The sequence below is a fragment of the Meleagris gallopavo genome, chromosome 10, assembly GCF_905368555.1.
Source record: "Meleagris gallopavo chromosome 10, MGAL_WU_HG_1.1, whole genome shotgun sequence".
Lineage (NCBI taxonomy): Eukaryota > Metazoa > Chordata > Aves > Galliformes > Phasianidae > Meleagris > Meleagris gallopavo.
The window spans coordinates 20,348,633-20,373,413 of record NC_139413.1 but is presented as its reverse complement, the minus strand read 5'-3'; the positions used below and the strand labels follow the sequence as shown (position 1 = coordinate 20,373,413).

General features: G+C 52.6%; 3 protein-coding genes across 4 annotated transcripts in view; all 3 read left to right on the top strand.

The window, feature by feature from the left end:
* Positions 1-27: 27 nt before the first annotated feature.
* LOC100546458 (E3 ubiquitin-protein ligase HECTD3) lies at positions 28-13,228 on the top strand. Its single transcript, XM_085232336.1, has 21 exons — positions 28-348; positions 974-1,134; positions 1,789-1,881; positions 2,183-2,318; positions 2,787-2,902; positions 3,189-3,302; positions 3,774-3,856; positions 4,209-4,374; positions 4,862-4,943; positions 5,862-6,044; positions 6,709-6,761; positions 7,086-7,150; positions 7,564-7,667; positions 7,983-8,102; positions 8,455-8,544; positions 8,903-9,109; positions 9,440-9,569; positions 9,816-9,890; positions 10,109-10,190; positions 10,307-10,378; positions 10,629-13,228. Exons 1-21 carry the CDS (start codon positions 28-30, stop codon positions 10,711-10,713), a joined length of 2,538 nt encoding a protein of 845 aa, XP_085088462.1. The 3' UTR covers positions 10,714-13,228.
* Positions 13,229-13,836: 608 nt separating this feature from the next.
* LOC100546305 (E3 ubiquitin-protein ligase HECTD3-like) lies at positions 13,837-20,367 on the top strand. The gene is made up of 21 exons (XM_010716323.3): positions 13,837-14,308; positions 14,401-14,561; positions 14,808-14,900; positions 15,236-15,371; positions 15,601-15,716; positions 15,914-16,027; positions 16,917-16,999; positions 17,119-17,284; positions 17,503-17,584; positions 17,854-18,036; positions 18,124-18,176; positions 18,280-18,344; positions 18,499-18,602; positions 18,685-18,804; positions 18,947-19,036; positions 19,119-19,325; positions 19,450-19,579; positions 19,743-19,811; positions 19,940-20,021; positions 20,093-20,164; positions 20,258-20,367. The coding sequence occupies exons 1-21, from the start codon at positions 13,997-13,999 to the stop codon at positions 20,337-20,339; spliced, it is 2,520 nt and encodes an 839-aa protein (XP_010714625.2). The 5' UTR covers positions 13,837-13,996; the 3' UTR covers positions 20,340-20,367.
* Positions 20,368-20,713: 346 nt separating this feature from the next.
* Positions 20,714-24,781, top strand: part of EIF2B3 (eukaryotic translation initiation factor 2B subunit gamma) — a 93,080-nt gene continuing 89,012 nt past the window's right edge. For both annotated transcript variants that reach the window (XM_010716194.4, XM_085232338.1), the window contains exons 1-3: positions 20,714-20,873; positions 21,043-21,190; positions 22,950-23,089. In XM_010716194.4, the coding sequence (XP_010714496.2) occupies positions 20,805-20,873; positions 21,043-21,190; positions 22,950-23,089 (357 nt within the window). In that variant the 5' untranslated portion in view covers positions 20,714-20,804. The remainder of the gene's footprint in view (positions 20,874-21,042; positions 21,191-22,949; positions 23,090-24,781) is intronic.

Sequence of the window (24,781 nt, the reverse complement as noted above, 5' to 3'; positions counted from 1 at the left end):
GTGCGCGGCTCGGAGGTGCGGAGCGCGATGCGGGCGGGCGGAGAGGCTCCGCACCAGGTGCTGGGCCGGCTGCGGTTCCTGCTGCAGTGCAGCGAGTGCTTCCGCCGCGCCCGGCCGCTGCCCGCCGCGTTGTGCTACGTGCCCCGCGAGGTGCAGTACAAGATCTGCAAGGACCCCGCGGCCGCCGCCTCGTCCCGCAGCCTGCTCAGCGTCTGGGACGGCCCCGGGCCGGCGCGGGGCTCCAAGCGGGCGGCGCGGGCCACCATCGAGGTGCGGAAGGGCGGCTGCCTCCGCGCTACGGGCGAGGAGTACTGCAACAGTGCGGGGCTGTGGGTGAAGCTCAGCAAGGTAACGGCCCCGCGCTGAGTGGCGGGGTGCCGGGCCGAACGCGGGGCGGGGGGCGGCTCGGGGCCCGCGGTGGCTGCGGAGGGGCCCGGTGCCCGGCCCCGGGGTGGAGGGTCGGTCCCTGTCGGCGCCTCGCTCCCCCCCGCCGCCTCCGGTTGTCTTCTGGCCGCCTCCCTCATGACTCCTATCGCCGCCCCGTGCCCCCGACCCTTCCGGGCGCAGGCCTTGGCGACGACGTGAGGCCCGGGGCCCTGCGTGCGGGGTTGGTGCCTGTGGAATCGTGCCGTCATCAAGGATGGAAAAGATCTCTGAGATCGCCCAGTCCGACCCCACCCAGCATGCCCAGTGAGCGCATCCCGCGGTGCCGCATCCCCACGGTTGTGGAACGCCTCTGGGTACGCTGACCCCACCACCTCCATGTGCAGCTGTGCCGGTGCATCACCGCTCTTTAAGAGAAGAAATTGTTCTTAACATCCAGCCTGAACCTTTCCTGGGGCGACTTAAGGCTACTGCCTTTCATCCTATTGCTGTTACCCGGCAGAAGAGCCCAACCTCCGCCTTGCCACAACCTCCTTCAAGGAGTTGTAGAGATCCGGGGGATCCTTACAGGATGTATTTTCCCCCACAGGAGCAGCTGGAAGAGTACAAGAGCGGCTGTGATCTGGAGGAAGGCTGGGTCCTGGTGTGTAAGCATGCAGAAGGAGGGGACAGGCTAGTCCCGGTTGAGTCCACAGAGAGGATCCAGAGGCAGCAGCAGTTGTTTGGGGTTGATTACAAACCTGTGATCAGGTATGGGGTTGTGGCTCACATCTTCCCTTCCACGTAGGTTGTGGAAAGTGATATAGTTCCCAGGCTGCTTTATAAGCATGTGTCTAGCATCTTGCTTTCCTTGTAGCTGGGAAAGGTGCAATATGCAGGAAACTTCAAAATCTGTCTCCAGAGTCTGAGTTAGAAAAGAAATCAAGGTTTGCTGCCCACAGAGAGAAGCTGGAGAAGCCTTAAACCTGAGATCTCTATTTTAGAGCCTTGAGCTTGTTTGTAATCTGAGCCTGCTCTCTTTATTTGACGTCTCATTTCTTTGCATGTATGAGAGCAGAGAAGTTCTCATCTGCTTATGTTGTGCTGCTTGAGATTTTGATGTATTTTCCCTCAGTCCTTTGTGTTCTGGACTGAAAAGTCCTAGCCTGCTTGGGCATTTCTTTATTGAAGTGACACAATAGGGATCCCAGACATAGAGTTACTCAGTTCTGCTTGGTCATTTTCACTAATAGCTAGGACTATTGACTGGAAGAAGTAAAGATTGTCTGAACAGAAAAGGCATGTGATAAGGATATGATGGAGGATGAAATGTGGTGTGGCTTTAAACCCAAATCTTCCCCTTCCAGCTACTTCTCAAGTACCTGCTTTTTTCCCCTGGAATTCTCTCATTCCGTCTTGTTTCAGGTGGGAGCAAGTGGTGGATCTGACTTACTCCCTGCGCCTGGGAGCAAAACCCAAGCCCATGGACCAGGATGAAGCTGCAGTAGAAAAGCTTCGGTAGGAGCTGTTTCATGGTGTGTGCACACTTAAGCTGTGGGTGGGTACAAGCTGCTGTCTCTCCCTTGCTGCTCAGACAGCCATCTCTTGTAAACTGGGGTGTGGAGCAAGACAGGCAGTGGGGAAGCTGAGCTCTGCTCAACGCAGTCTTGTCCTAGATAAGTCAGCATGAACCAGAAAACAAGATGAAGATCAAGGCAGGTTTGGGCCTACCCATGTCCTGACCCATTCACCTGGCAGGGGTTAGTACAGCCTTGCTGTCCCTGGGTCTTTAAGACCGTTAACCTCTTTGTCCTGGTAGGTTTGTGCCTCCAACGTGGACTTATGAATGTGATGAAGACCTGGTGCATTTCTTGTATGATCATATTGGGAAGGAGGATGAGAACTTGGGCAGCGTCAAGCAGTATGTGGACAGTATTGATGTCTCATCCTACACGGTGAGTAGTATGTAGGGTAAAGGGACAGGGCTTCATCAACCCTGCTGTGCCATGGGGCTGGGGTGTTTGCGTGGTGGGTGTGCTGCCCTACTCTGGGATGGTCTGGTCTGTGTTATGTGGATGTGGGGGGTAAGGTGCAGTCTTGGAGGGGAGTGTCATGCAGAGCATTGTGTAATGCAGCCCCTGGATGAACTGTGCAAGCTATGATCTGAGAAGTAAATGCTAATGCTAGCTGCTAAGCTATTTTAGGGAGAGTTTCGTACTCTGTGTGTGTGACATCATAGCACCTTAGCAGGCCAGCCCCAGCATCCTGTGCTGTCTGTGCTCACTGTGTCTACCCAGAGACCAGCAAATAAGAACGGGCCAGTTTGATACCCTCTGGCTCTATGATTCATGACAAAAGTAGCCACTAAGGAGAAATAATCCTATCCCTCTCTGACTTTCCCTTCGTTCACTGTCCTTTTCCAGGAGGACTTCAATGTGTCGTGTCTGACGGACAGCCATGCTGACACGTACTGGGAGAGTGATGGGTCCCAGGGCCAGCACTGGGTGCGGCTCAACATGAAGAAAGGCACCATTGTCAAGTGAGGCATCTCTCCCTTGTGTGCTGGCTCACTGCTGGGATGGGCACTGCAGCCCCTGCTCTGCGCATGAGTCCGTCATGGCCCTAGGTTACCGTGCCCTCCCTGCTCCTTGTCCCCTGCTCTGGCTTTGGGTTTGAGCAGCTCTTAGCCAGTGTTGTCACAGGTACCTGGGAGTCTCAGTGCCATCTGCATGTGCTTGGTACAGGTGTGGCCAGGCCATGAGAGAGGAGCATTGGTAGTTGTTCAGAAGCAGAGCTGTCTCTTCATTTCTTGTTTCCTTTTGCAGGAAGCTCCTGCTGACTGTTGATACTACTGATGAGAACTTCATGCCCAAGCGCGTCGCCGTGTACGGGGGTGAGGGGGACAATCTGAAGAAACTAAACGATGTTGGCATTGATGAGTGAGTGGATGGAGGTGGGAAGTGTAGTGTGGCCCTTCCAAAGGCTTGAGGCACTGGGCATCCCAGCTATAGGTTGTCACACCAACTGCAGCCTCACTTTAGTGGCTCAGGGCCTTGGGAGAGGCATTTTCCATCTCTTCAGTCTAACACTTTGAAACCCCATTCCCAGTTCCTGCAGTCCTGGCCTTTCAGATGGGGGGTCTTGCTGATGGTTAGTAACTAGCATGGCTGGGTTAATTCAGGGAGCGGTGCTGTCTTATTGAACAAGACATTGCCTAGACCTGAGGTAACAGGAGGTTTGGATATTCGTGTGAGCTGTGTGGCACTGCTGGAGGCGGGCAGCTGGGTCTGGGTTTCTCCTGCGGCCTCCCATTTTAAAGGATGCAGCTTTTTCCTTACAAGCAGCCGAGTGAATTTTGACAGATTGGCAAGGGAACAGCTCTGCAGCCTCTGTCTGTGCTGTGCTTGCAGGAGTTACATTGGGGATGTGTGCGTCCTTGAGGACATGACAACACACCTGCCTGTCATCGAGATCCGGATTGTGGAGTGCAGAGGTAGGGCTAGGTGTTATGGTCACATCTATAATGCACTCCTGTGAGATGCTGTACAGTGAGCTTATTTCTGCAGCTTGTACTTCTTGGCCAAGTACTCCAGGGCAACTTGAGGATTTGCAAGCCTTGTGCTTTCAGCCTGTTTTTCTTTTCCTCACCTCTGATTTTGTTGTTTTTTTTCCTCTTCTTTAAATTCCTCATTTCTGCACAAAGGTCTTTCAAACTCTCAGTGCCAGAGCTGGTGAAGCTGGTCATGCTCCTAGTGCTTTTACTTGGAGATGGTACTGACCTGCTGCAGCTGGAAGGCTTACTTTCTTGTAGGCTTAGCGTATTACCTGTGGTCTTCCTTTGGCAGATGATGGGATTGATGTTCGCCTTCGTGGCATCAAAATCAAATCCTCCCGACAGAGGGACTTGGGGCTCAGTGCTGACATGTTCCAGCTGGCCAATTTAGTACGCTACCCCCGCCTGGAAGGGACAGATCCTGACCTGCTGTACCGGAGGGCAGTGCTCATTCAGAGGTACTGTATGGGAGTGTAGGGGTCGCATAGTGGGGTGGTACTGTCTGCAGTGATTGGTGCCCTCTGCAGTCCAAGTAATGGCTGGGAGCTCTAAAGCTCTGTGACTCCACCTGGAATGGGCATCCTGGGCCTTGGAAAAAATAGCAGAGGTTTTCTTGGGTAGCTTCCATACGTTTTTAAGAGGAATCTTGCAGCTGAAGTTCAACATTTTGTGTGTTGCAGGTGCAGCATATCTGTGTTGTGAAGGAAATAGGGGGGCAGATGCACACAGAGTCCCTTGCAAGGGGTGTGTAGTTGCTGCAAGGGGTGTGTAGTTGCTGCAATGGGAATTTAGGGCTACAGGCTCTGTGATTTAAAAAATCACAGTGTCTTGTATTTGGATCAGTTGCTACTTTTCTGTTTGTGTCTGGAGTGCCTGGCCTGGAATAGGCTTATGCAGGTTCCTTTCCCTTCAGGGTGTTGCAGTAACTTCTTCTTTGGGATTTAGGTTCATCAAGCTCTTGGATAGTGTCTTGCATCACTTGGTGCCAGCCTGGGACCACACTGTAGGCACATTCAGCAAACTCAAGGTGAGTTCCTCTGTGTCTTGTGGGGCCTCAATGAGGCAGAGTGATTGCACTTGAGCTGTGGCAAGGGAGACAGTCAGCGCTTGTTGCTTTTAAAGCAGCTCAAGGGAAATACCTGGCTGAGCTCCTTTCGTTAAAGCTGTGAAAGGCGATATTGTTTTGAGACTGTTTTCCTACTAGAACATTGATGTGGAAATGTTGTAGCTATGCAGTAAAAAGAATGAAACCGAGGCTCTGGGGGTGAGAGCATATCACCCAAAAAAGGACTCAAACCGTAGCTGCACTGGGTGTGTGAGCTGGGCATACATCCCCTCGGAGACCACAGCCTAGCACACTCTGTTCCTGCACTTGCTGCCAGCAGTTTTGAACGTTTGGCTGTGTCCAAATGGCAGGGCTTCTTACCAGTGACTACTTTCTGGCTTTTGATTCGGGTCTTTCTCGTAAGTCTAAATCATCCTTCCAGTGGTCTGTTTCCCTCAAATCTTCTCCCAGAATGTGCTGGGCATTGCTAGGATAGTCCAACTCTGTGTGCTTCCAGGCCTAGTGCTATAGAACACTGTAATCCCTGTGCCAGCTTAGCCTAAACCCAGAGTGTTTAAGGATTCTTGTTTGTCTAGCAGAGCTTGGTTTCATTACAAGTAGGAGGAATAGTAAGACTCTTGTTCTGGTGAAAGCGAGGGAGAGTCCAAGCAACATTAGAGTGTGAGTATCAGATGACTGCTGATGGAGGGAGAATTGGGCTCGGTCTGTTTGTTAAGCCAGAAAGGAAAGTCTTTGGAGACAGAAGATCAGCTAGAGAAAATACTGTTGAGGAGAATGTGGCTGTGTGTGGGAGGTTGTGGTTCTGGGGAGAACCTAGGAAGTAGGTAATGTGCTTTGGGTGCTGGACACTTCTGACATTTTGAACTTACCTGTTGGCAGCATATCAAGCAGTTCTTATTGCTGTCCAAGAGGCGCACAGCTCTCATTACGCAGTGTCTGAAGGATTCAGAGACAAGCAAGCCCAACTTCATGCCACGGCTCTATATTAACCGGCGTCTGGCTATGGAACACAGAGACAACCCTGCCTTGGATCCCAGTTGCAAGAATGCTGTCTTCACTCAGGTATTTCTCCTCCTGGGGAGGACCCCACTGCTTTGAGGAGAGTGGAGCATCCTAAAACCAAAATGAACCAGAGGGAGGTGGGTGGAGGGAAGAGCTTGGGAGCTAGGGGTACCTGGTGACTTCAGGGCTTCTTTACATGACTCCTAAGCTCTACAATTACATGTGCTGATGATCTCTTATCCAGGAATATCTGAATATCAGAGCTGATGTTTTTGTTCTGTATTAGGCTTTGTTATTGACATGTTGCTAATGCAGAACATAACGATCTTATTACACTGAAAGGACAGTAGAGACTTCTGTGACAACAATAACGCAGCTGCACACTGTCATGTGGTATTACAGCAATTCTAATATTCCTATTGTAATTCTTCCTCCATCTCCAGAAGATCTACTGCTCAATGTATGCACAAACAGCCTAGACTGAAACAAGTTTTCAGTGTACCTATGTGTCCAGTGTACCTCTGAAGCTAGGAAGCTGCAAGTGGTGTAAAATACTGTAATTATGTCATGTTTTCAAAAGTGGAGGGCCCTAGGCCATTTAGGGATCAGTTTCAGTCAGTATTTAAGGGTTTGAAACAAATGAGATTCCTTCCAATTTCCAGTCTTCACTTGGCACCATTTCTTCTGGAGAGGGGATACCAGCTTTGATCTCTACTTGTTGCAGGTGTATGAAGGCCTGAAGCCCTCTGATAAGTTTGAAAAGCCTCTAGATTATAGGTAAGCAACACTGGGTGTAGGGAGGGGATCATGCAGTACTGGGAGCTATGTCCTCTCTCACAGCAGGGCAAGCACCTGTGTGCCCTCTGGAGAGGGTTTGATAGGTCAGGAGCCAGCTCAGACATGGGACGAGGGCCTGTTCTCCCAAGGTGTTTCCTCCCTTCTGAGATTGCAGCTGACTTGAGGCTGAGGTCGTCTTAAGCCCAGGCTGCTATGCCCTAGGCCTCTGGCTTCCCTACTCTGCCTGCTGCCTCCTCAGTTTCTCCTTGGATTTGGGTGCACTGAGCACCCCCAGCAATTCAGGTTGTGCCTGGTGTTCTACAGGTGGCCGCTGCGTTACGACCAGTGGTGGGAGTGCAAATTCATCGCAGAGGGCATCATTGACCAAGGTAGGGGATGTGTGGGCAAAGGGGCAAACTTGGAGGTTGATGGTGTGACCCTGTTGCTGCAGGGGTTCTCATTTACTCACAGTCTTATTGCTGCTGGAGGAGAAAGGCAAGGCAGGTCACCTTGTCTTGCCACTCTCTGCAGTGTTGTGAGTAAGGAGTAACTGCGTGCTGACATTGGTGTCAGACCTCCATTAGTCACTAGCAGCAGCTTTGACAGTGGCTGTCCTACATGGACCAGGCAGTGATGTTACTTCTATTGTCTTGTTTCCTCTGGTGCCTTAGGGCTGTGACAGGAGTCTGCTATTTAGCTCTGGACTTCATTGGATAAAAACCCCTAATCTTGCTTCTGTGCTCCTGAGAGTCAGCACACAAGCAATTTTATCACTAAAAATGCCATTCTTCTGGGATTGCAGGTGGTGGTTTTCGGGACAGCCTGGCAGACATGTCGGAGGAGCTGTGTCCCAGCTCAGCAGACACTCCTGTGCCCCTGCCCTTCTTTGTGCGCACATCTAACCAGGTGCTGTGGATTGGGGTTCTTGAGGCAGAAAGTGCACAAAATTGTGCCTGACAAAGCAGAACTGTTCGTATCCCCCTTCATGCCTGAGATGTATATCTTTGCTAGTCCAAAGCCTTTTCTCATTAACTATGAAGGACTGAATATGGTGCTTTGTGACATCTGGTTTTAGGATAAGTTCATAGGTGCCTCACTGGGAACATTGCCACGGAGGCTGTGGGGTTTAGCCCTCTTCCACTGTGGAAAATTCCCAGAGTCACTGCAAGAGCTGCTTGTAGTGCTTCATGCTGGACTGAGTGTTGACTTTTACTCCTGTAGGGTAACAGCACTGGAGAAGCCAGGGACATGTATGTCCCCAACCCCTCCTGTAAAGACTTCCCAAAGTATGAGTGGATTGGGCAAATCATGGGAGCAGCTCTGAGGGGCAAGGAGTTTCTGGTGAGTTTTTAACCCCATCTCTGTGTGGAGGTTTGCCGCAAAGGGAATTGTTAGTCCTCTTGTGCCACTTGTCCAGCAGGAACACGGGAAGGTCCTGTGATCGTGCATTGGGACAAAAGGTGTTTGTCAGGGTTTGGGGCTGAGAGCTCACAGCCTGAATTTCGTGAGATGCTGCAGGGACCCTGAGGGAGGGTGTCTGGTCTCTGCTCAGTTCTGTGTAGGCCAAGGTACCTGATGAGCCCTGCATGCAGATGGGGAATGTGGTGGAACCTCCGCCGTGGTTGAACCCCATCTCTATCCTTGGGGCTATCTCCTTTCTCACAAACTCAGCAGAACTGCTGTTTTCCTTCAGGTCTTGGCTCTTCCTGGCTTTGTATGGAAACAATTAACAGGGGAGGAGGTCAGCTGGAGCAAAGACTTCGCTGCGGTGGACTCAGTGCTGGTGAGAGGCTGGTGGAAGGCTGTGCCTATGCTATTCCTCGTGACGCTCTGCAAGACTGTGATTTGTATACTTGCTCCTGTGTTGTACTTGCATTTTCCAGTGACGCGTCGATGAAAAATGCACAGGGAGGGCACTATTAGCATTTAATACATCTCACAACTGATACAGACAAAAGCAGTGCTGACTCGCTTTCAGCAATGCCCCAAGGTCTGCTAAACAGCAAGTGCAGCTGTAGGGCAGCATATCTCATGCTGCACTGTTGTCTCAGTCGCTCTAGCCCCTGTCTGGGAAAGTAGATGAGGGACCAAGTATATTTTTGCCCACTGGGCATCTCTCTAACAAGCACTCATCTGGGCAGGTGAAACTCCTGGAAGTGATGGAAGTGATGGACAAAGACACTTTTGAGTTCAAATTTGGGAATGAGCTGACCTACACGACAGTGCTGAGTGACCAGCGCATGGTGGAGCTGATTCCCAATGGCAGCAACACCGTGGTCCGCTATGAGGACCGTAAGGAGTTCATCCGTCTGGTACAGAAAGCTCGACTGGAGGAGAGCAAGGAGCAGGTAATGCTCTTCCATAGCGTGAGTCACCACTGAATTTCCAGAGAAGTCCAGTATGTGTAGTAGTTAATGTCCCTGTGCTCGTTCATGCAATAGTAGGCAGTCCTTTGGGGTGCCATATAGCAACATGAGAAACAGAATTTTATTCCCAGCTCCAATACACACTTCCTAATTGAACTGGAATATATTCCTCTGGGATCCTATTCCTTTCTGCAGGTCCCATGGAGCATTTGCTGAGCAGTCACTTGGCTTCAGTTCAATAGTACTCGGGCTCAACCCTGAGCCAGGAAAGTAGGCAAGACACACTGCTCACCTGCTTTGCCTCTTTTTCAGATCATGGCTATGCAAGCTGGGCTGTTGAAGGTAGTACCCCAAGCTGTTCTTGACCTCCTCACTTGGCAGGAGCTGGAAAAGAAAGTCTGTGGAGACCCTGAAGTCACAGTTGATGCCCTGAAGAAACTCAGTAAGTGAAGGCCCTCTGCTGAAAGCTCTTTCCCTGAAAGGAGAATGACTGTCTTCCTTCCATGCCGGTGTGGGAGGCATATATTAGCTTATATTATGATGACAGAGGGGGCCTCTGCACTTTTTGCCCTTAGTTGAGTGCTAACAGGATCAGGAAGGGTCCATGGATATGCACGGGATGTCACGCTCTTAATTTGTCCAGGAGGAGCTGAGATCTCTAAAACTCCTTTTCTGTTTCCTCTGGCAGCTCGGTTTGAGGACTTTGAGCCGCTGGACACCCGCGTCCAGTACTTCTGGGAAGCACTCAACAACTTCACCAATGGTGAGTGATTTGCTCTGCCACTGCACATCTCCTCATGCTGTGACAACCCCTAGGTGCTGGCTGGGAATAGAGGGATTGAAACCACCCTCGTTGCTGCCCGGGGAACAGATGAGAGCCAAGCAGAGCAAGCTACTGGGCCAAAGGAGATACCTGCAAGTGGCTGTGCTTGATCTCGTATTGCCCTGGCGTCTGTTGATGCCTTTGTTCTTCCTTCACAGAGGATCGCAGTCGCTTCCTCAGGTTTGTTACTGGCAGAAGCCGCCTCCCAGCACGGATCTACATCTATCCTGACAAACTAGGGTGAGTGTGTTTCTTTTTCACAGACTGTAAGGCTAACAGATCAAACGAATCTGCAGTCTGCTCTTTCCTTCCTTGTTGGTTTGCTCATTCTAACCAGTTTGTCACCTTTCCCCAAGCTCCGAGACAACAGATGCATTGCCAGAGTCATCCACCTGCTCCAGTACTCTCTTTTTGCCCAACTATGCCACGTAAGTGTTGCAGCTTCTCTGCAACTGGGGGATTCTATGTCTGGGCTCTCTTAGCCTCTATCCTGACCCACAGAGCCCCATCACTTTACCACACAACTACATCATGTGGCTACTGTGATTTTTTTTTTTTTTTAAGTTTTTTTATTTTCTGTAAGCAGCTTTTGAAGCATAGCCTTCATCTTGTTATCTCAGATGCAGAAATGGCAACTCCTTCTCTTTTTTTTTTTTTCCCCCTCTCATCCCTCCCTAGAGCCAAGGTATGTGAAGAGAAGTTACGCTATGCGGCCTATAACTGTGTGGCCATTGACACAGACATGAGTCCGTGGGAGGAGTGATGTTGCAGCCTGACCAAGCAACATGGACAATCATTTGACAAAACCATACAGTGGGAAGTGCTCCCTTGTTCCCCCAGGTTATGTATATATAATAAATATCTAGGTCTGAAGCCTGGCTTCCTGCAGCGGTAACCAGCACCGCTTTGGACACAGACATTTGGAACTTGGAGTGTAAATGTAATTGCAGTAATGAAACCCTGCTCCCAGCCCTCACTCATCAGAAAGGCTGGGTAGGCTTTTGCAATGAGTTTCTTCTCCCGGTGTATCCATTGCAGCTCCATAACTTTTGCTCTTTGCAGGCTGTGCTCTGCTCCAAACGGAAGTGGGTAGGGCTACAGAGTTGCATGGCAGGTCATGGTACGGGACAAAGAACTGTGAGCTGCATCTGAGAGCATTTGGTGTACAGAGGTCACTGTGCCCTAGCCCAAGTGTCCTGACTGCATTCCTTTGCCTTGTTCCTGCTTTCACATGAGGTCGTGGAAATGAGATCGTTCATCTAGGTTTGAGAAGTGAAGCAGACCGGTGATGGGTGCTGCAGGGGTGCCTTTGGCCACCAGGTGTCACAACAGGCTTGCACAGTAAGAATGTGGGTGCTGTGGGGTGCTATTACATCACATAGAATCCCTGTTCCTGTGGCCACCTGTGGTTCTCAGCACCATTGCACAGCAGCAACTGCTGGGGGAGCTGCTCCCCTGCAGGAGGTGGGAATAATTTGCTTTCCTCCCTCTCTGTAGTCTTCTGATTCTGCATTCTGCCCAGGGCATGCTGGTAGCCTAGCAGCTGTTCTCCCAGGCTCTTTGAGCCTTGGTTTTCTCCTAAAAGCCTGTTACAATTAATCTGTTACGGTTCTCATGGAGATGTGCAGGCAGGGCCAAGCTCTTCCAGACAGCAGAGGTGAGAGCAGTAACAGGCAAAGCAGCACTGGTCTCTGCTCCTCTCTGCCGTGGGAGAAAAGGTGGAGGTGTTGAGGGGGACAGCCTTCACCCCAGGAAGAAGAAGAGAAGCTCTGTGTGTTTCTGAGTTTGGAGCAGGTCAGTATGTGACCAGGCAATGGGCAACGAAAGCTTTACTACATCAAAACCATTCTTGGATTTTTCCAGCCCTAGGCAGGGTTAGTGCTTGCCTAGCGCTGTGAGCTACCCATGACAGTCTGCTTTTACAGCCCAGCTTCATCTTCAGTCTCTGAGAGCTGTTGGTCCATCACTAGTGAGAGCCACTGAGTCACTTGTGCTGGAGTGGGGCCAGTGCTGTGAGTTAGATTTATCATGTCTGAGCACATCATGCCTTACTCTCTTCTGTTGGAATCTGTCATTCAGAAATTGCTCCTGGTTGTAAATGAAGTCATTCCCTTTACCAGTTTTCTTGGAAACTGCCATTATTCCCTGAACTGCTGAGGGGCTGCACTGAAAGGAATGTAGGATCAGCAGAGCACAGGCTTGAGGTCTTCTTGTGTTGCGGTGGGTGGAAAGAGCATAGGGTGAGTCGGAAAGTCCCTTTTGGCAGCCCTGGCCTGCGGCAGAGCCTTCTACACATGATGTACTGGGTGCTAAGCTCTGTCTACCGGAGGGGTTTTTTGTAAGTCCTAGAGTTATCTCAAAACTGAGCTCTATGACTTTGCAGCTGATTTCGGCAGTAAAGTATGCACAGGAACAGGGCAGTGTGTGATACCCTTCTGCTTTGGTGGCTGAGTCACAGCCCAGCCTGTTTGCTTTTCAGTCATCACGAGTGTGCTGGGGGAAAGGCTCTGACCTGCTGCCTTGGCCGCAGGCAGGAGTGTTGGGGAAGAAATCTTCAGCATCACACTGAGAGAGCAGTGGGGTGAGATGGGGTTTGAAGTGGGCCATCCCAGGTCCATTCTGGATGCTGATGGGGTGGAATCGATGCTGCTTTTCTCTGACTTTGCCTGCTTAACAGTGAGGTCAGCAGGAGGGCAGGTCATTTACCCGCAGAACTTGAAGGAAAGATAAAGTCTAGTGCTTTATTGCAGGGCATGGACAGACACATCTTGGTTTTTATTTTGAAGGAGTTGGCAGAGAGAGTGAGGTGACATCTGTGGGGATGGACAGACCCTGCGAGATGGCGGTGTGGCCTCCTGCTGTGTATGGCCAGGGCAGGGGCACTTTAATGAATAGCACAGAGAGCTGTGAGCAGGAGCCAGAGCCTGTGCGTTCCCCTTCCATTGCTGAGACTGGAATTGGCTGAGGTCAGTGTTTGGGCCGGGAACATCCTGAGATGTTAGTGGGCGGAGGCCGTGTGTGCAGCTGGCTGTATGGGTATGCAGGGAAGAAAGAGCAGGGGAGGGATCAGTGCTGTGACAGCTCTGAGGAACCACTCTCTCCCCCGATTTCAGCTTGCTGAATTGTCATAGGATAGCTTCAGATGATTAATACGCACATGTAGACTAGCTGTTCTTGTTCTTCCACTAATACCCTGAAGTATAACAAGCTATAAATAGTCGGATGGGAGCTGTCTGTCCCTAGCTCACCTAGGATCTAAAATAAAATGAACTAACCAACCCCTGGTGTGGTATTGATGTATCTGCTGAGGGTTCTGTGTAGTTGTCTGTTGTGTTCTTCGGTGCCGGAGAAGGATGTCATGAGCTGGAAGTGAAGCAGGAAGTGGTCCTGTGGGCAGAAGAGCCCAGCCCTAGGGCAGCTGCTTTGGGTAACGCCGCAGGGCTGATGTTATCGCAGGCAGGGATGGAGCTGGACTATGCCCTGCTGTGAGCGTAGGCAGCTCAGGGGGAGACCTTTGAGCTCTGCCAGCCTCTGCTGAGCGCAGATGTTGCGTGCCCAGCCCAGAGAGCTCCGTGCAGCGCAGGGTGGGGCTGATAGCTCCCCACCACCTCACCCCGGTATGTGACAACCGCCTGTACCACGATGTGACCGAGTTCAGAGTTAAAGCTGCCCCGGGGCAGGGTTCTGTGGTACGAGCCTCCGGGGGCAGCACCGTGCCCACCCGCCAGCCCCGAGCTACTTTTCCCTGTAGCGTGACCCCAGCGGCCTCTCTTCCCCGACGAGATGGAGCTTTTCCCGGCGTCCGGCCTGCTTGTAGGGCTCGGGGCCGGGCGGTGCGGGGGCGATGGGAGGAACTCAGCCGCTTCCCGGCACGGCGGCCGCGGGTGGGGCGCTGACGGCGGCCCCGGGGACCGGAGGCGGAGCCGAGGGCGGCAGCGGGCGGAGGCGGCGGCGGGGGTTCCCGGGGCCGGGCGGAGGCGGCGTTGCGGTGCGGGAGCTGCGCGGTGCGGGGCACGGAGGTGCGGAGCGCGAAGGTGCGGAGCGCGATGCGGACGGGCGAGGAGGCCACGCACCAGGTGCTGGGCCGGCTGCGGTTCCTGCTGCAGTGCAGCGAGTGCTTCCGCCGCGCCCGGCCGCTGCCCGCCGCGCTGTGCTACGTGCCCCGCGAGGTGCAGTACAAGATCTGCAAGGACCCCGCGGCCGCCGCCTCGTCCCGCAGCCTGCTCAGCGTCTGGGACGGCCCCGGGCCGGCGCGGGGCTCCAAGCGGGCCACCATCGAGGTGCGGAAGGGCGGCTGCCTCCGCGCTACGGGCGAGGAGTACCGAAACAGCGCGGGGCTGTGGGTGAAGCTCCGCAAGGTAACGGCGGGGCGGCGGCCGGGGGCACCGCTGTTCGGTTCCGTGCCCGCTTCGGGAGCGGGATGTGTCACTTCGGGCCGGGTGTGCTTTAGGAGCACCTGGAGGAGAACGGGGTCTGTGATGAGCTGGAGGAGGGCTGGGTCCTGGCGCAGCGGTTCGGAGATGGGGGAGATAAGTTGGTACCGGTGGATCCGGTAGAGAAGATCCAGCAGCAACACCAGACCTTTGGAATGGATTACAAACCTGTGGCTAGGTAAGGCCCACACTGCTGCATCCCGCTGCCATGCAGTGAGACCTAGAGAGGGACCCAACCATTCCAACCGCTTGGCTTCCCCCAGACAGCCATCCCTGCTATCCTATTAGCCTACAGAGTGACACCAGTCCTCTCAGTGCTGTTCCCACAGCCCTTGGGTACTGCTGGCACCAGGCTAAGGCAGGAATCATTTAGGTAAACCAAGCACTGACCCTTTATTTTCCATTATGTGACCCCTCCATTTAGCTGGGAACAAGTGGTGGACCTGACGTACACCATGCAGTTGGGAGAGAGGCCCATGCCAGTCGAGCCAGATGAGGCTGTGGTGCAGAAGCTTCGGTACAAACACAGCTTTGTGGAGTGGTACCAGGGTGCCCGGGGGGTGGCCATGTCTGCAGGGCTGGGAGGGTGGGTGCTGGCTGATGCCTTCTGCATCAATGCCACCCAGCGACGGCCTTTGCTCCAGGGACTGTTGGAGCAACTGCATAGCACTATTCCTGCTGGGCTGGGGTGGCCATAAACACCTGGTGTGGTAGTGGAGATGTAGCTGCTCAGGGCCCTCCTGTGTGCTGATAGCAGGATGCTGGGGCTGCCTTGATTTGGGCCACGGCACTGATGGGTGGGTTTGGGGCACAGTGTGGTCTTCTCATTCTGTTAGCACGGATTCCCCATAGGTCGACGCCTCCAAATTGGAGCTACGAGCAAGACATGGAGCTAGGGCGCTTCCTGTATGACATCACCGAGAGGGATCAACACTGCAAGGACTGCTTTAAGGACCACCTCAACAGCATAGAGGTCTCCTCGCAGCTGGTGCGTTGTGGGGCTCCTCTGTCCCCTACACTCTGCTGTGGCATAGTGTGCCCAGGCATCCCACAGCTGCAGGGAGAATCACCTCCACGAGAGGAAGGGACAGTGGTGGTCTTTGCTGTTTTAGTAAAACTGCCAGGAGATAGGTATCTGCAGCGAAACCATCCTGGGCATGGCTGTGGTTTGCCCAAAGGTGCTCAGCTTCCTCCCTCTGCTCGTTGCGCTCTTCCAGGATGACTTCAAAGTAACCCACCTGACAGACAACCAGGGAGACACCTACTGGGAGAGCAACGGGTCCCCTGGGCAGCACTGGGTGCGGCTCCACATGAAGAAAGGCAGCGTCATCAAGTGAGATCTGAGGATGTCCCTTCCCTGGTGATGGTTGTGGCAGGGGCAGAGCACAGTCTTCCTCTTGAGCACAGCTTTCCCTGGGCTGCAGCTCGAGGTGGAGGCTCCAGGAGGACATAGCCCCTGGGACGCCTCTGGGGGCATCTCTGAGCATCTCGGGAGGGGAGGACAATGCTGCATCATGCTCTTGTCCCCAGGAAGCTGTGGCTGATGCTCAACGCATGCATCAACTCCTACGTCCCCAGGCGGGTGGCTGTGTATGGAGGGCCAGCCAACAGGCTGCAGCACCTGAGAACCGTCTTAATCAACGAGTGAGTAACGAGAGAGGAGCAGCCTCTGCCCAACTCCATCTGCCAACCTTCATTTCTGCTTCTGAGCTTCATCTATACTGCGCCAGCTGAGCTGTGGCTTCCTCCCAGCTAGGGATTTTGGAGGCCATTCCTCCTCTTTCTTGCCTTCGGGGGGTGCAACACTGCTGCTGCCTGAGTGCTTTCTGAGCACCTCTGCCATGCTGTAGCTGCAGTGCTTTATCTCTCCGTCTGCCCTGCATCCTCGTAGTGCCTTTCTTGAGATGGGCACCCAGAAGTGCGAAGATTTCCTCCTCCTCCTCCCCCATGACTTGCCTGTTTGTACTTTTTGGATGATTTCTGTTTGAAGAAACACCTGTGAGACCATCGAGGTCCCTTTCCTGGCAGCAGGAGCTGTCTCCACTCTGCATTCCGGCAGCTGCAGTTGTTTTTCCCTGCATACCCGTCGGTCTTTGCAGGGACCTTGGCAGAAGCTTCGGAAACACCAGTGAATCACATACCGACTCACTCGTCCTCTCAAATCACTGCTTCCTCCAAAAACGGACCACCCTCACTGTGCCTCACTCTTATTTATGTGGCCAGCTCTGCTCCAACGTCTGTGCTGAAGCAGCCGCTCATGGCCACTTTGCCTTCCTGCCCTGCTTTGTCCTTGCTGACTCTGTGCTCTTTCCTGGCTCTTTTCTGGATGCGGTTCTCACCTCCTTCAGGACGTCCTCTATATTGTGGGCAGCCACTCTTCTCTGCTCCATCCCCTCCTGCTGCAGCCCTGGTGAGGCTGGGGGTCTTTCGCCACTGAGGATTTAGGATGCTGGCATGACCTTGATGGGAACCCAGCTTTGTCTTCACCAGGGCTGTGCCCTGCAGCTTTGCCATTAATCCATGCTGCCTGCAGGAATAGCTATCAGGATGTATGCATCCTACGTGACATGAAGACCCACATGCCGGTACTGGAGATCCGCATCTTGGAGTGCCGAGGTGAGCTCATGCATGGGGTGCAGCCACCTCTGGCTTTTTCCCTGCCCCACAGCTGCTTTGTGGGGCCATGGGAGGAAAAGCTAGCGTGCATCTACTGCATTGCTGTCCTTCCCTGGCAGAACAAGGGTACAATGTCCGGCTGCGAGGGATTAAGTTCACGTCCTTCTGGGAGAGGGACCTGAGCCTCAACGCAGACATGTTTCAGACGGCCCAGCTGGTGCGCTACCCATTGCTGGAAGGAGTGGACACGGATATACTGTACCACAGGGCCATAGTTATCCAGAGGTACAGCATGGAGACAGCAACAGCAAGGACAATGCTCTGGCCTCTAACATGTGTCATGCTTAAAACCTGCTGGCTCCTTTCCTGTGTGTGGTATAGACTTTGCCTTGTGGTTCCCCATTCAAGCATAGCTGCTTTCAGTGCCTGGGGGGCACTGTGCTTGTTGTGGGACCTGGATACCCTACACGGCATCCTCACCCTTTCTCCTCCCTGGTCTTCAGGTTCATCCAGCTCCTGGACAGTGTCCTGGGGTACCTGATCCCCATCTCCGATGAGAGTGACAGCAGCTTTAGTGTGCTCAGGGTGAGCGTTCTCTGGGCTCCTTTGAGATATGTTGGTAGGACCATAGCATCCTGGGCTGGGCTGGGCTGGGTGCCCTGGGACATGTCCACATTTTCTCTGCACTCTTCTTTGAGCCAAGGAAGACAGACCAGGGCTCACTATGGTGTTTTGTACTTCAGCTGTTGCTGGAGGCATGGAGTAGCTGAGCATCCCCTGTGATGCTGAGGAGGGCAAAAGAGGGCATGTGGGGCAGGATCAGGCCTCTAACTCCATTACGTATTCTCCATTAGGGCATGAAGCCGTTCCTGCAGCTGTGCAAGCTGGGCAAAACCCTTGTCACCCATTGCCTGCAGAGCTCAGAGAGCAGGCCACCTTGCATGCTGCCAAAGCTGCTCATCAACCGGCAGCTGGCCCGTGAGCACCGGGCTCACCCTGAGCTGGACCCCAGTGGCCGGAACACAGTCTTCACCCAGGTACAGCAGCATCAAATCGACGCTTGATGATTTGGCATCTTTCAGCATCACTGCCTCTCCATCCCCCTCCATCATGTTCTTCTGCAGGTGTATGAAAACCTGAAGCCTTCCAAAACCAACAATCATCTCCTAAACTACAGGTGGGTTTTCAGCTTCGTGTCACCTCCCTGGAGCAGAATGCAGGTGATCAGTGCTGCTGTTCTTCTCGGAGGAGGTTTGCACAGGGCTGTTGCTTCCCCACAGGTGGCCTCAGACCCACAGCCAGTGGTGGGAGTGTGACTTCACCACGGAGGGTGTCATCGATAATGGTGAGAGCTCTCCTGTCCCTCCCTAGGCAGAGTTTGGGGGTCTCTGTTGCGATGGTGCCCTGCTCTGCACAAGTGCCCCATGGGTAGAGGTGTGGATGGTCAAATCCTGCAGGCTCACTTTGTACCACACTGCAACCTCTGCCTTCCTTTGCAGGTGGTGGTTTTCGGGACTGCCTGACAGATATCTCTGAGGAGCTGTGTCCCAGCTCTGGTGATGTCCCCATGCCCCTGCCCTTCTTTGTGCGCACATCCAACCAGGTTTGGCATCCCTGCACAGCAGCATCCTCAAACCAGACTCTGGGCAGAGGCTGAATTAGATTTTGGTGTCTCCCACTCACAGGGTAACAGCAGCAGCGATACCAGGGACATGTACGTCCCCAACCCCTCCTGCAAGGACTTCCCTAAGTATGAGTGGATTGGACAGCTCATGGGAGCAGCCCTGAGGAGCAAGGAGATTCTGGTGAGTGTTGCACTTCCTGCCTGGCTGGCAAACAGTTTTGACGTGGGACAAATCCATGCCACCGGTTCCCCTGCCACCAAGTCCCTTGGCTGGGCCATCCTCAGCTGGTGCTGGGGAGGGCACATCTCCAATCCCCCTGCAGGTCCTGGCTCTGCCCAGTCTGGTGTGGAAGCAGCTGTCAGGGGAGGAGGTCATCTGGAGCAAGGACTTTGCTGCTGTGGATGTGGAGCTGGTGAGCAGGGCTGGGACCATGCCCTGTGCTCCCATAGCTGCCTCCAGCTCTGCTGTGACAGCGCTGTCCTTTTGGGTGTCAGGTGAAGCTGCTGGAAATGCTGGAGGAAGTGGACAGGGAGGCCTTCAACTTCATGTTTGGCAAGGAGCTGACCTACACAACGGTACGGAGCGACCAGCGTGTGGTAGAGCTGATCCCAAAGGGTAGCAGCACCGTGGTGCGCTTTGAGGACCGCAAAGAGTTCATCCATCTGGTGCAGAAGGCTCGGCTGGAGGAGAGCAAGGAGCAGGTAACACCACGGTCCTGGCCATGCAAGCAGATCGATCACTTGTCAGGTCCTCCAGGTGCCCTCTGTTTGGCCTGGTTGTCCACAGTGGGTTAGGGGCCTGCTGCGGTGACATGGCTCTCCTCAGGTGGCAGCTATTCGTGCTGGGCTGCTCCGCGTGGTGCCTCAGGCTGTGCTGGACCTGCTCACCTGGCAGCAGCTGGAGAGGAAGGTCTGTGGGAACCCTGAGGTGACAGTGGATGAGCTGAAGAAGTTCAGTAAGTAGCGGGCAGCATTAATCTGTACTCATGGATGCTGCTCGTCCTCCGCATGCTCCTGCCCTGTGTGTGGAGACAAGCAGTCATCCTGCACTCTGGCACCCCACCTTGATGTCCTTTGTGGAGCTCTTCTCACAAAGCCCCTGTGTGTTCCTTCATACAGTCACCTTTGAGGACTTTGACAGCACCCGCGTCCAGCAATTCTGGGATGCCCTCAAGAACTTCACCAGTGGTGAGCAACCACTGTCCTTGTCTTCACCCACTGGGCCAGGCCTGCAGGGTCACTTTTTCCCCTGGGAGTGTCCCTTGGCTTTCCCAGCTCGGAAGGTGACCCCAGCTCTGTTCTCTGTCCTTTCTCAGAGGACCTCAGCCGATTCCTCAAGTTCATCACCGGCCGCAGCCGCCTCCCGGTTCAGCTCACCATCTACCCAGACCGGTCCATGTGAGTCTGGCTGTCCTGCAGGCTGCGGTCCTGCCATGCGGACCCCTGACCCATCTCTCCTTTCTCCCAAGCCCTGAGCGGTTGGACATGATGCCTGAGGCCTCCACGTGCTCCTGCTCCTTGTTCTTGCCCAAATACTCCTCGTGAGTCTGCCTGGGGATGAGGACACTCAGCCTCCCCACCATGGGGGGCAGTTTGGGGACAGCCCCAGCCCTAACCCAGTGTCTTGCCCCCAGGGTCAAGACGTGTGAGGAGCTGCTGCGCTTTGCTGTGTATAACTGCATGTCCATCGACACTGACAAGAACACCTGGGACTAGTGGCAATAAAACCACTAATTGGTCACAATTGTGTCCTTAGTGTGGTGAGCGTCGTGTGGGAGCTGTGTGTGTTGTCCTTTTCCCGGCCATGGGAGCACCTCCATTCTTATCCTCTTATCCCCGTGAACCTTTGGGGTCACTGGTTCCCTGCCATCTCAATGCAACCAGGTTGTGGGTTCCGGCTGTCCGGCTGGAGATAACCCCCCCTCTCCTTCCGGAAATTGTCCCCCTACAGACTACTCCCTACGTTGCATCCCGCAGCCCCCCCTACGGTGCAGTTCCACCCCAAGCCGCATGGAGGCGCTGTGCCTCCCCGCAGTCAAACGGCAATCCACGGCTCGGTGATCCCGCGCTCCTCCCCTCGGCGCTTCTTTCGCTGACCCGGCCGCCGGGCTGGGAGGTGATCGATCCGATCGGCGCTTTCCCGCCGCTCTCCGACATCGATGCGCTCGGCTCTCCGGGCGCATGCGCACTGCGCGCCGGCGCCGCCATTGTGGTTCTGTCAGAAAGGTGCTGGGCGCCGGTGGAGAGGAGGTAACGGCGGGGCCGGGCGGGACCGGTGCGGCTGCCGGAGAGAAGGGGAGGCCGCGCATGCTTCCGAGCAGCCGAGAGGGCTATAGTCGGGCCGGGCTGAAGCGAACCGCTGTAACCCCGGCTCGGCTCGGTGCTGCCGTGGGTGAGTGATGCCGTTTCTGTGTGGCAGATGGAGTTCCAGGCCGTGGTGATGGCGGCCGGAGGCGGCTCCCGCATGACGGACCTGACCTCCAGCATCCCGAAACCGCTGCTGCCGGTGGGCAACCGCCCCCTGCTCTGGTACCCGCTGAACCTTCTGGAGCGCGCCGGCTTCGAAGGTGAGGCGGTGCCCGGGGTGGGAAGAGGGCAGGCGGCCCTGCTGCCTTCCTGGCACCACCTCCGTCAGTCGTTCTTCCACCTGGGACTGCAGCCACTGTTCCCAGCGTCGTGCCTTTCAGCTACAAGCTACGTTCCTGTGCGTGCTCCCTTCTCACCCTTTGTCGTCCTCCTCTAGGCCCCCCATCAAGGCTCTCCTCATCCATACACTTTTCCTAACTTTGGCGTTTTTGCCAATGCTGTTAATCAGAGGTCTTGTCTGCATTTATTTCTGTGAGTCATTAATAACAGTGGTGTGAGTTGCATGTCAGCTCTCTTGGATGGCTCCTGGTGTGTTGTTCCAGTTTGGCCTGAAGTTCGGGGTTATCTGCCCTGTGTGAGGCATTTAGTCATTGCTGCAGAGGGCAGCTCAGTGCAGGGCTTCAGGCAGAGCAGCACAGGGGGAGCTGGCAGCCTTGTAATGCTTGCTTTTGTACTTTGCTTTTTTGCTGCTTCTTTGGTTTCTCTTCAGTGACTGCATCTCAGAGCATCTCTTCGACGTTCTGTGCTCTGCGTTGAGAACGTGACTTTTTCCCAAACTAACGCTTTTTTCTTTGGAGATGTACCAGTTAGCATACATGATGTATCCATGTTAGCTTGTTACTGTTTTGGTGTCTGGGAATAAAGGGAAAAATAAATGTAGGCCTTTTGCCTTTATTTTGTCTTGTTAAGAAATGCTTGAGAACCTTTATGTGTCCTTTGAAAACTTGGCCACGTGAGGTTACACGTGCAGCTTCGGTAAGCAACTAACTACCTCCTTGCTTTTCTTGCTTCTGCTCCCTGACCAAACAGTACATTCTTGTGTAAATTCTGCAGTAGTATGGATTCCTTCCCTGGATCATAGTTTTAATGATTTGCTAGGTGACAATTTGGTTCTTATTACTGTGTTAACAAGTAGGTGTTCCCCAGTCTGATTCACTACTTCCCTTTTGTCCCAACTGCAAGCACGTCATCCTTCCTAATATTTAGGCCTTTGTCCTCCTCACCAAATTTATGCTGAAATGTGGGCTTACAGCCTCCACCTGACACCAGTTCCTTTTCCACTGTTACTTTTTGCCCCAGTTCTAGCTGGCATCCTGCACGGGAGTGAGAGGAGAGCCCTCCAGTAGCTTTGGTGCCAAACTACCACACAACTCCCATACAGCTCTCCTGTTTACATTTCCATCTTTTCTGTTAACAGTTTCAGGAGGACATCATTTTTGACCCATGCAGATATATTCTTATCATGCTTTTATCGTATGGTAGGAACTTCTTAGGTAAAGGGCTGTACTGTTTGCTGTACTTTGTTTAAAATCCTGTGGATAATGCAATGGATGGGTGGTGATTTTTTTATTTTTTTTATTTTCTTTTTAACTTGAGTGTGTGCCTGCTGCTTTTTCTTTGTGTCCCAGGGAAAAGATTTCTTGCTTTTTTGTTTTCTCATTCATTTTTTTTCCTACAAAGCTTCTGTTCTCATATTCTTCATTTTTGAAAATGTGCTGTCATGCCACCGTTGATGTTCCTCAAATACACTTTTACCTTCTCTTTTCTAGGTGGAATGAGTTTGTTGTTCGCAAACTACTCCACTTCTTTGCCAAGCTGGTGTTGGCACTAGTTTAACCAATGCATTGCGATGCTGTGCTTGGTGGTGGTGTCCAGAGAGCTATACAGGATTGGGTAGGGTGAAAGGCAAAGCTCCAGAGTGTTGCTATTGCTTGATCTCATCCCACTTTCCTCTTCTAGAGGTCATTGTGATTACAAGGAAGGAAATCCAGAAAATGCTAAACTTGGACACAAAAATGAAGCTGGATTTTGTGTACATCAGCGACAACGTGGACATGGGTACAGCAGATTCGCTGAGGCATATTCACCAGAAAATAAAGGTATTTTTGTACTTTATTCAACTTGACTAGAACACATCTGTTTAAACTCACCTCTTTTTTTTTTTTTCCCCATTACACTTTAATACCCTGAGAGCTGTACCATGTAATGCTATTGCAGGTAGCTGAATTTCCCGATCTGTGGAAGGTCTGACTGCTGTGTAGGTCACCTCACAGGGGAACCCAGACAAGGACTTGAGTAGAAATGATAGCTAGGAAGGCCAGAGCAAATCAGGCTGGGCACTCGATGCCATTTAGTCCTTGTTAGCTTTCTGGCAGGTTAATTAAGAGGTAGTATTTGCTCATATCATTTTTTATATGATGTATGTTAGCTGTTGTCCAGTTTGTGCCTGGGAAAGCATTTCTGGAGAGGTTCAGTCAGCCTAGGCAACACACTGATATGTGAGGAAGCTTGGGCTTGGTCCTTTCCATTAGGCTTCAGTTTTCTGCTTGTAGTAGCTTGGTCATGTGATGAGTTCTTAGATAAACAGTGCCCAAATGTGATAAAGAGCTACTTACTGCAGTTGGATGCTGTCCTAATAAAAATGATTGTTCCTTGAGTTTTAATTTCTAACTGCACAAATAAAAACGCTGCAGTATAAGGCAGAAATGGTACTTGGAGCTCATACCAGGATTGGGATGGAATTTTGTTTATGTGGTTGTCATATGCTTAATTTTCTGGTTTGTTCCCTGTCTGTTTAGGCCACCTTAGCCAAATTGGCTATTTAAACAAAGGTTACAACAGAACATCAATGGACCATTTAAAGTCCTGAGGTGTCTTTTGTCTTCTTCAGGCTCTGTTGAAGGTAATAAACTGCAGTGTAACAGGCTGTATACTTTCAAGGTAGACTCCAATCAAGATAAGAAGAAACTTTCCAGACAAATGTGGGTGTCCAGGTGGCACAGTGAGAGAGGTTTTGTAAGGTATCAATGTACAGACTGTAACAAATCAAAGTGCAAGTGAGATACAAAGAGGTAAAACAAAATTAACAGAATTGTAGTTTAACTGAGGATTTCTGTCATGTGGAGAGCTGCACTCCATAATAACTCAGGTACTATTTTTTTCACTTGTGTATGCAGTAAGGAAGTCTCCCTACATGGCAAATTTTGACCCAGGCCTTACAGTTTTATTGCCTGATCAGAGTGGTCAGCCCAGCAGGCTGGGTGCACATCTGTTTGGCAATGCAGGCAGTTTTGTTAGGGGAAATCTGAGAGACAGTAGTAAAGTGTGCGGAGGTGAGAACATAGACTGTGTTGTTAGAGGAGGCAATGTTGTGTTAGGGGATTAGAGAAGAAGAGAGGCAACATTCAAAACCAGCCATTTTCTTCAGTAAACTTCTGTGTGTGAATGGCAGCAATTGCTTCTCCCCTTTTTTTCCCTTGATTGGCCAGAGAGGACATAGTGGTCTCTTATTTGAAATAAATCTATACTAAGTTCTTGAGCAGATTGGTGCACTGTGTATTTTGGAGTCATTCCTCAAGTAAATACACACCAGTCGTTTACCTCTTACAGGATATACCCTCTCCTGTGCAACAGAGGTGAGAGAACTACATGGCAGGGGTAGCTGAAAAGCTGTAGTCTGTGGTGTGGCAGGAGAGGGATCTGACTGCAGAATTAGTTTTTACCAGGGAAACAACTGCTGCTTGTGGCCATAGTTTGCTGGCAGGCTTTTTGCAGCCCGTGCCAAAAGCCTG

What these genes read in the sequence shown, in the direction of transcription:
- LOC100546458 (XM_085232336.1), top strand. Translation starts at nt 28, where the DNA reads ATGCGGGCGGGCGGAGAGGCTCCGCACCAGGTGCTGGGCCGGCTGCGG. An exon ending in TGAGGGGCAAGGAGTTTCTG is followed by an intron (nt 8,103 to 8,454) that starts GTGAGTTTTTAA and finishes GTTTTCCTTCAG; the next exon opens with GTCTTGGCTCTTCCTGGCTT. An exon ending in ATCTATCCTGACAAACTAGG is followed by an intron (nt 10,191 to 10,306) that starts GTGAGTGTGTTT and finishes CCTTTCCCCAAG; the next exon opens with CTCCGAGACAACAGATGCAT.
- LOC100546305 (XM_010716323.3), top strand. Translation starts at nt 13,997, where the DNA reads ATGCGGACGGGCGAGGAGGCCACGCACCAGGTGCTGGGCCGGCTGCGG. An exon ending in CTGCTGTGGATGTGGAGCTG is followed by an intron (nt 19,037 to 19,118) that starts GTGAGCAGGGCT and finishes TTTGGGTGTCAG; the next exon opens with GTGAAGCTGCTGGAAATGCT. An exon ending in CCTCAAGAACTTCACCAGTG is followed by an intron (nt 19,812 to 19,939) that starts GTGAGCAACCAC and finishes GTCCTTTCTCAG; the next exon opens with AGGACCTCAGCCGATTCCTC.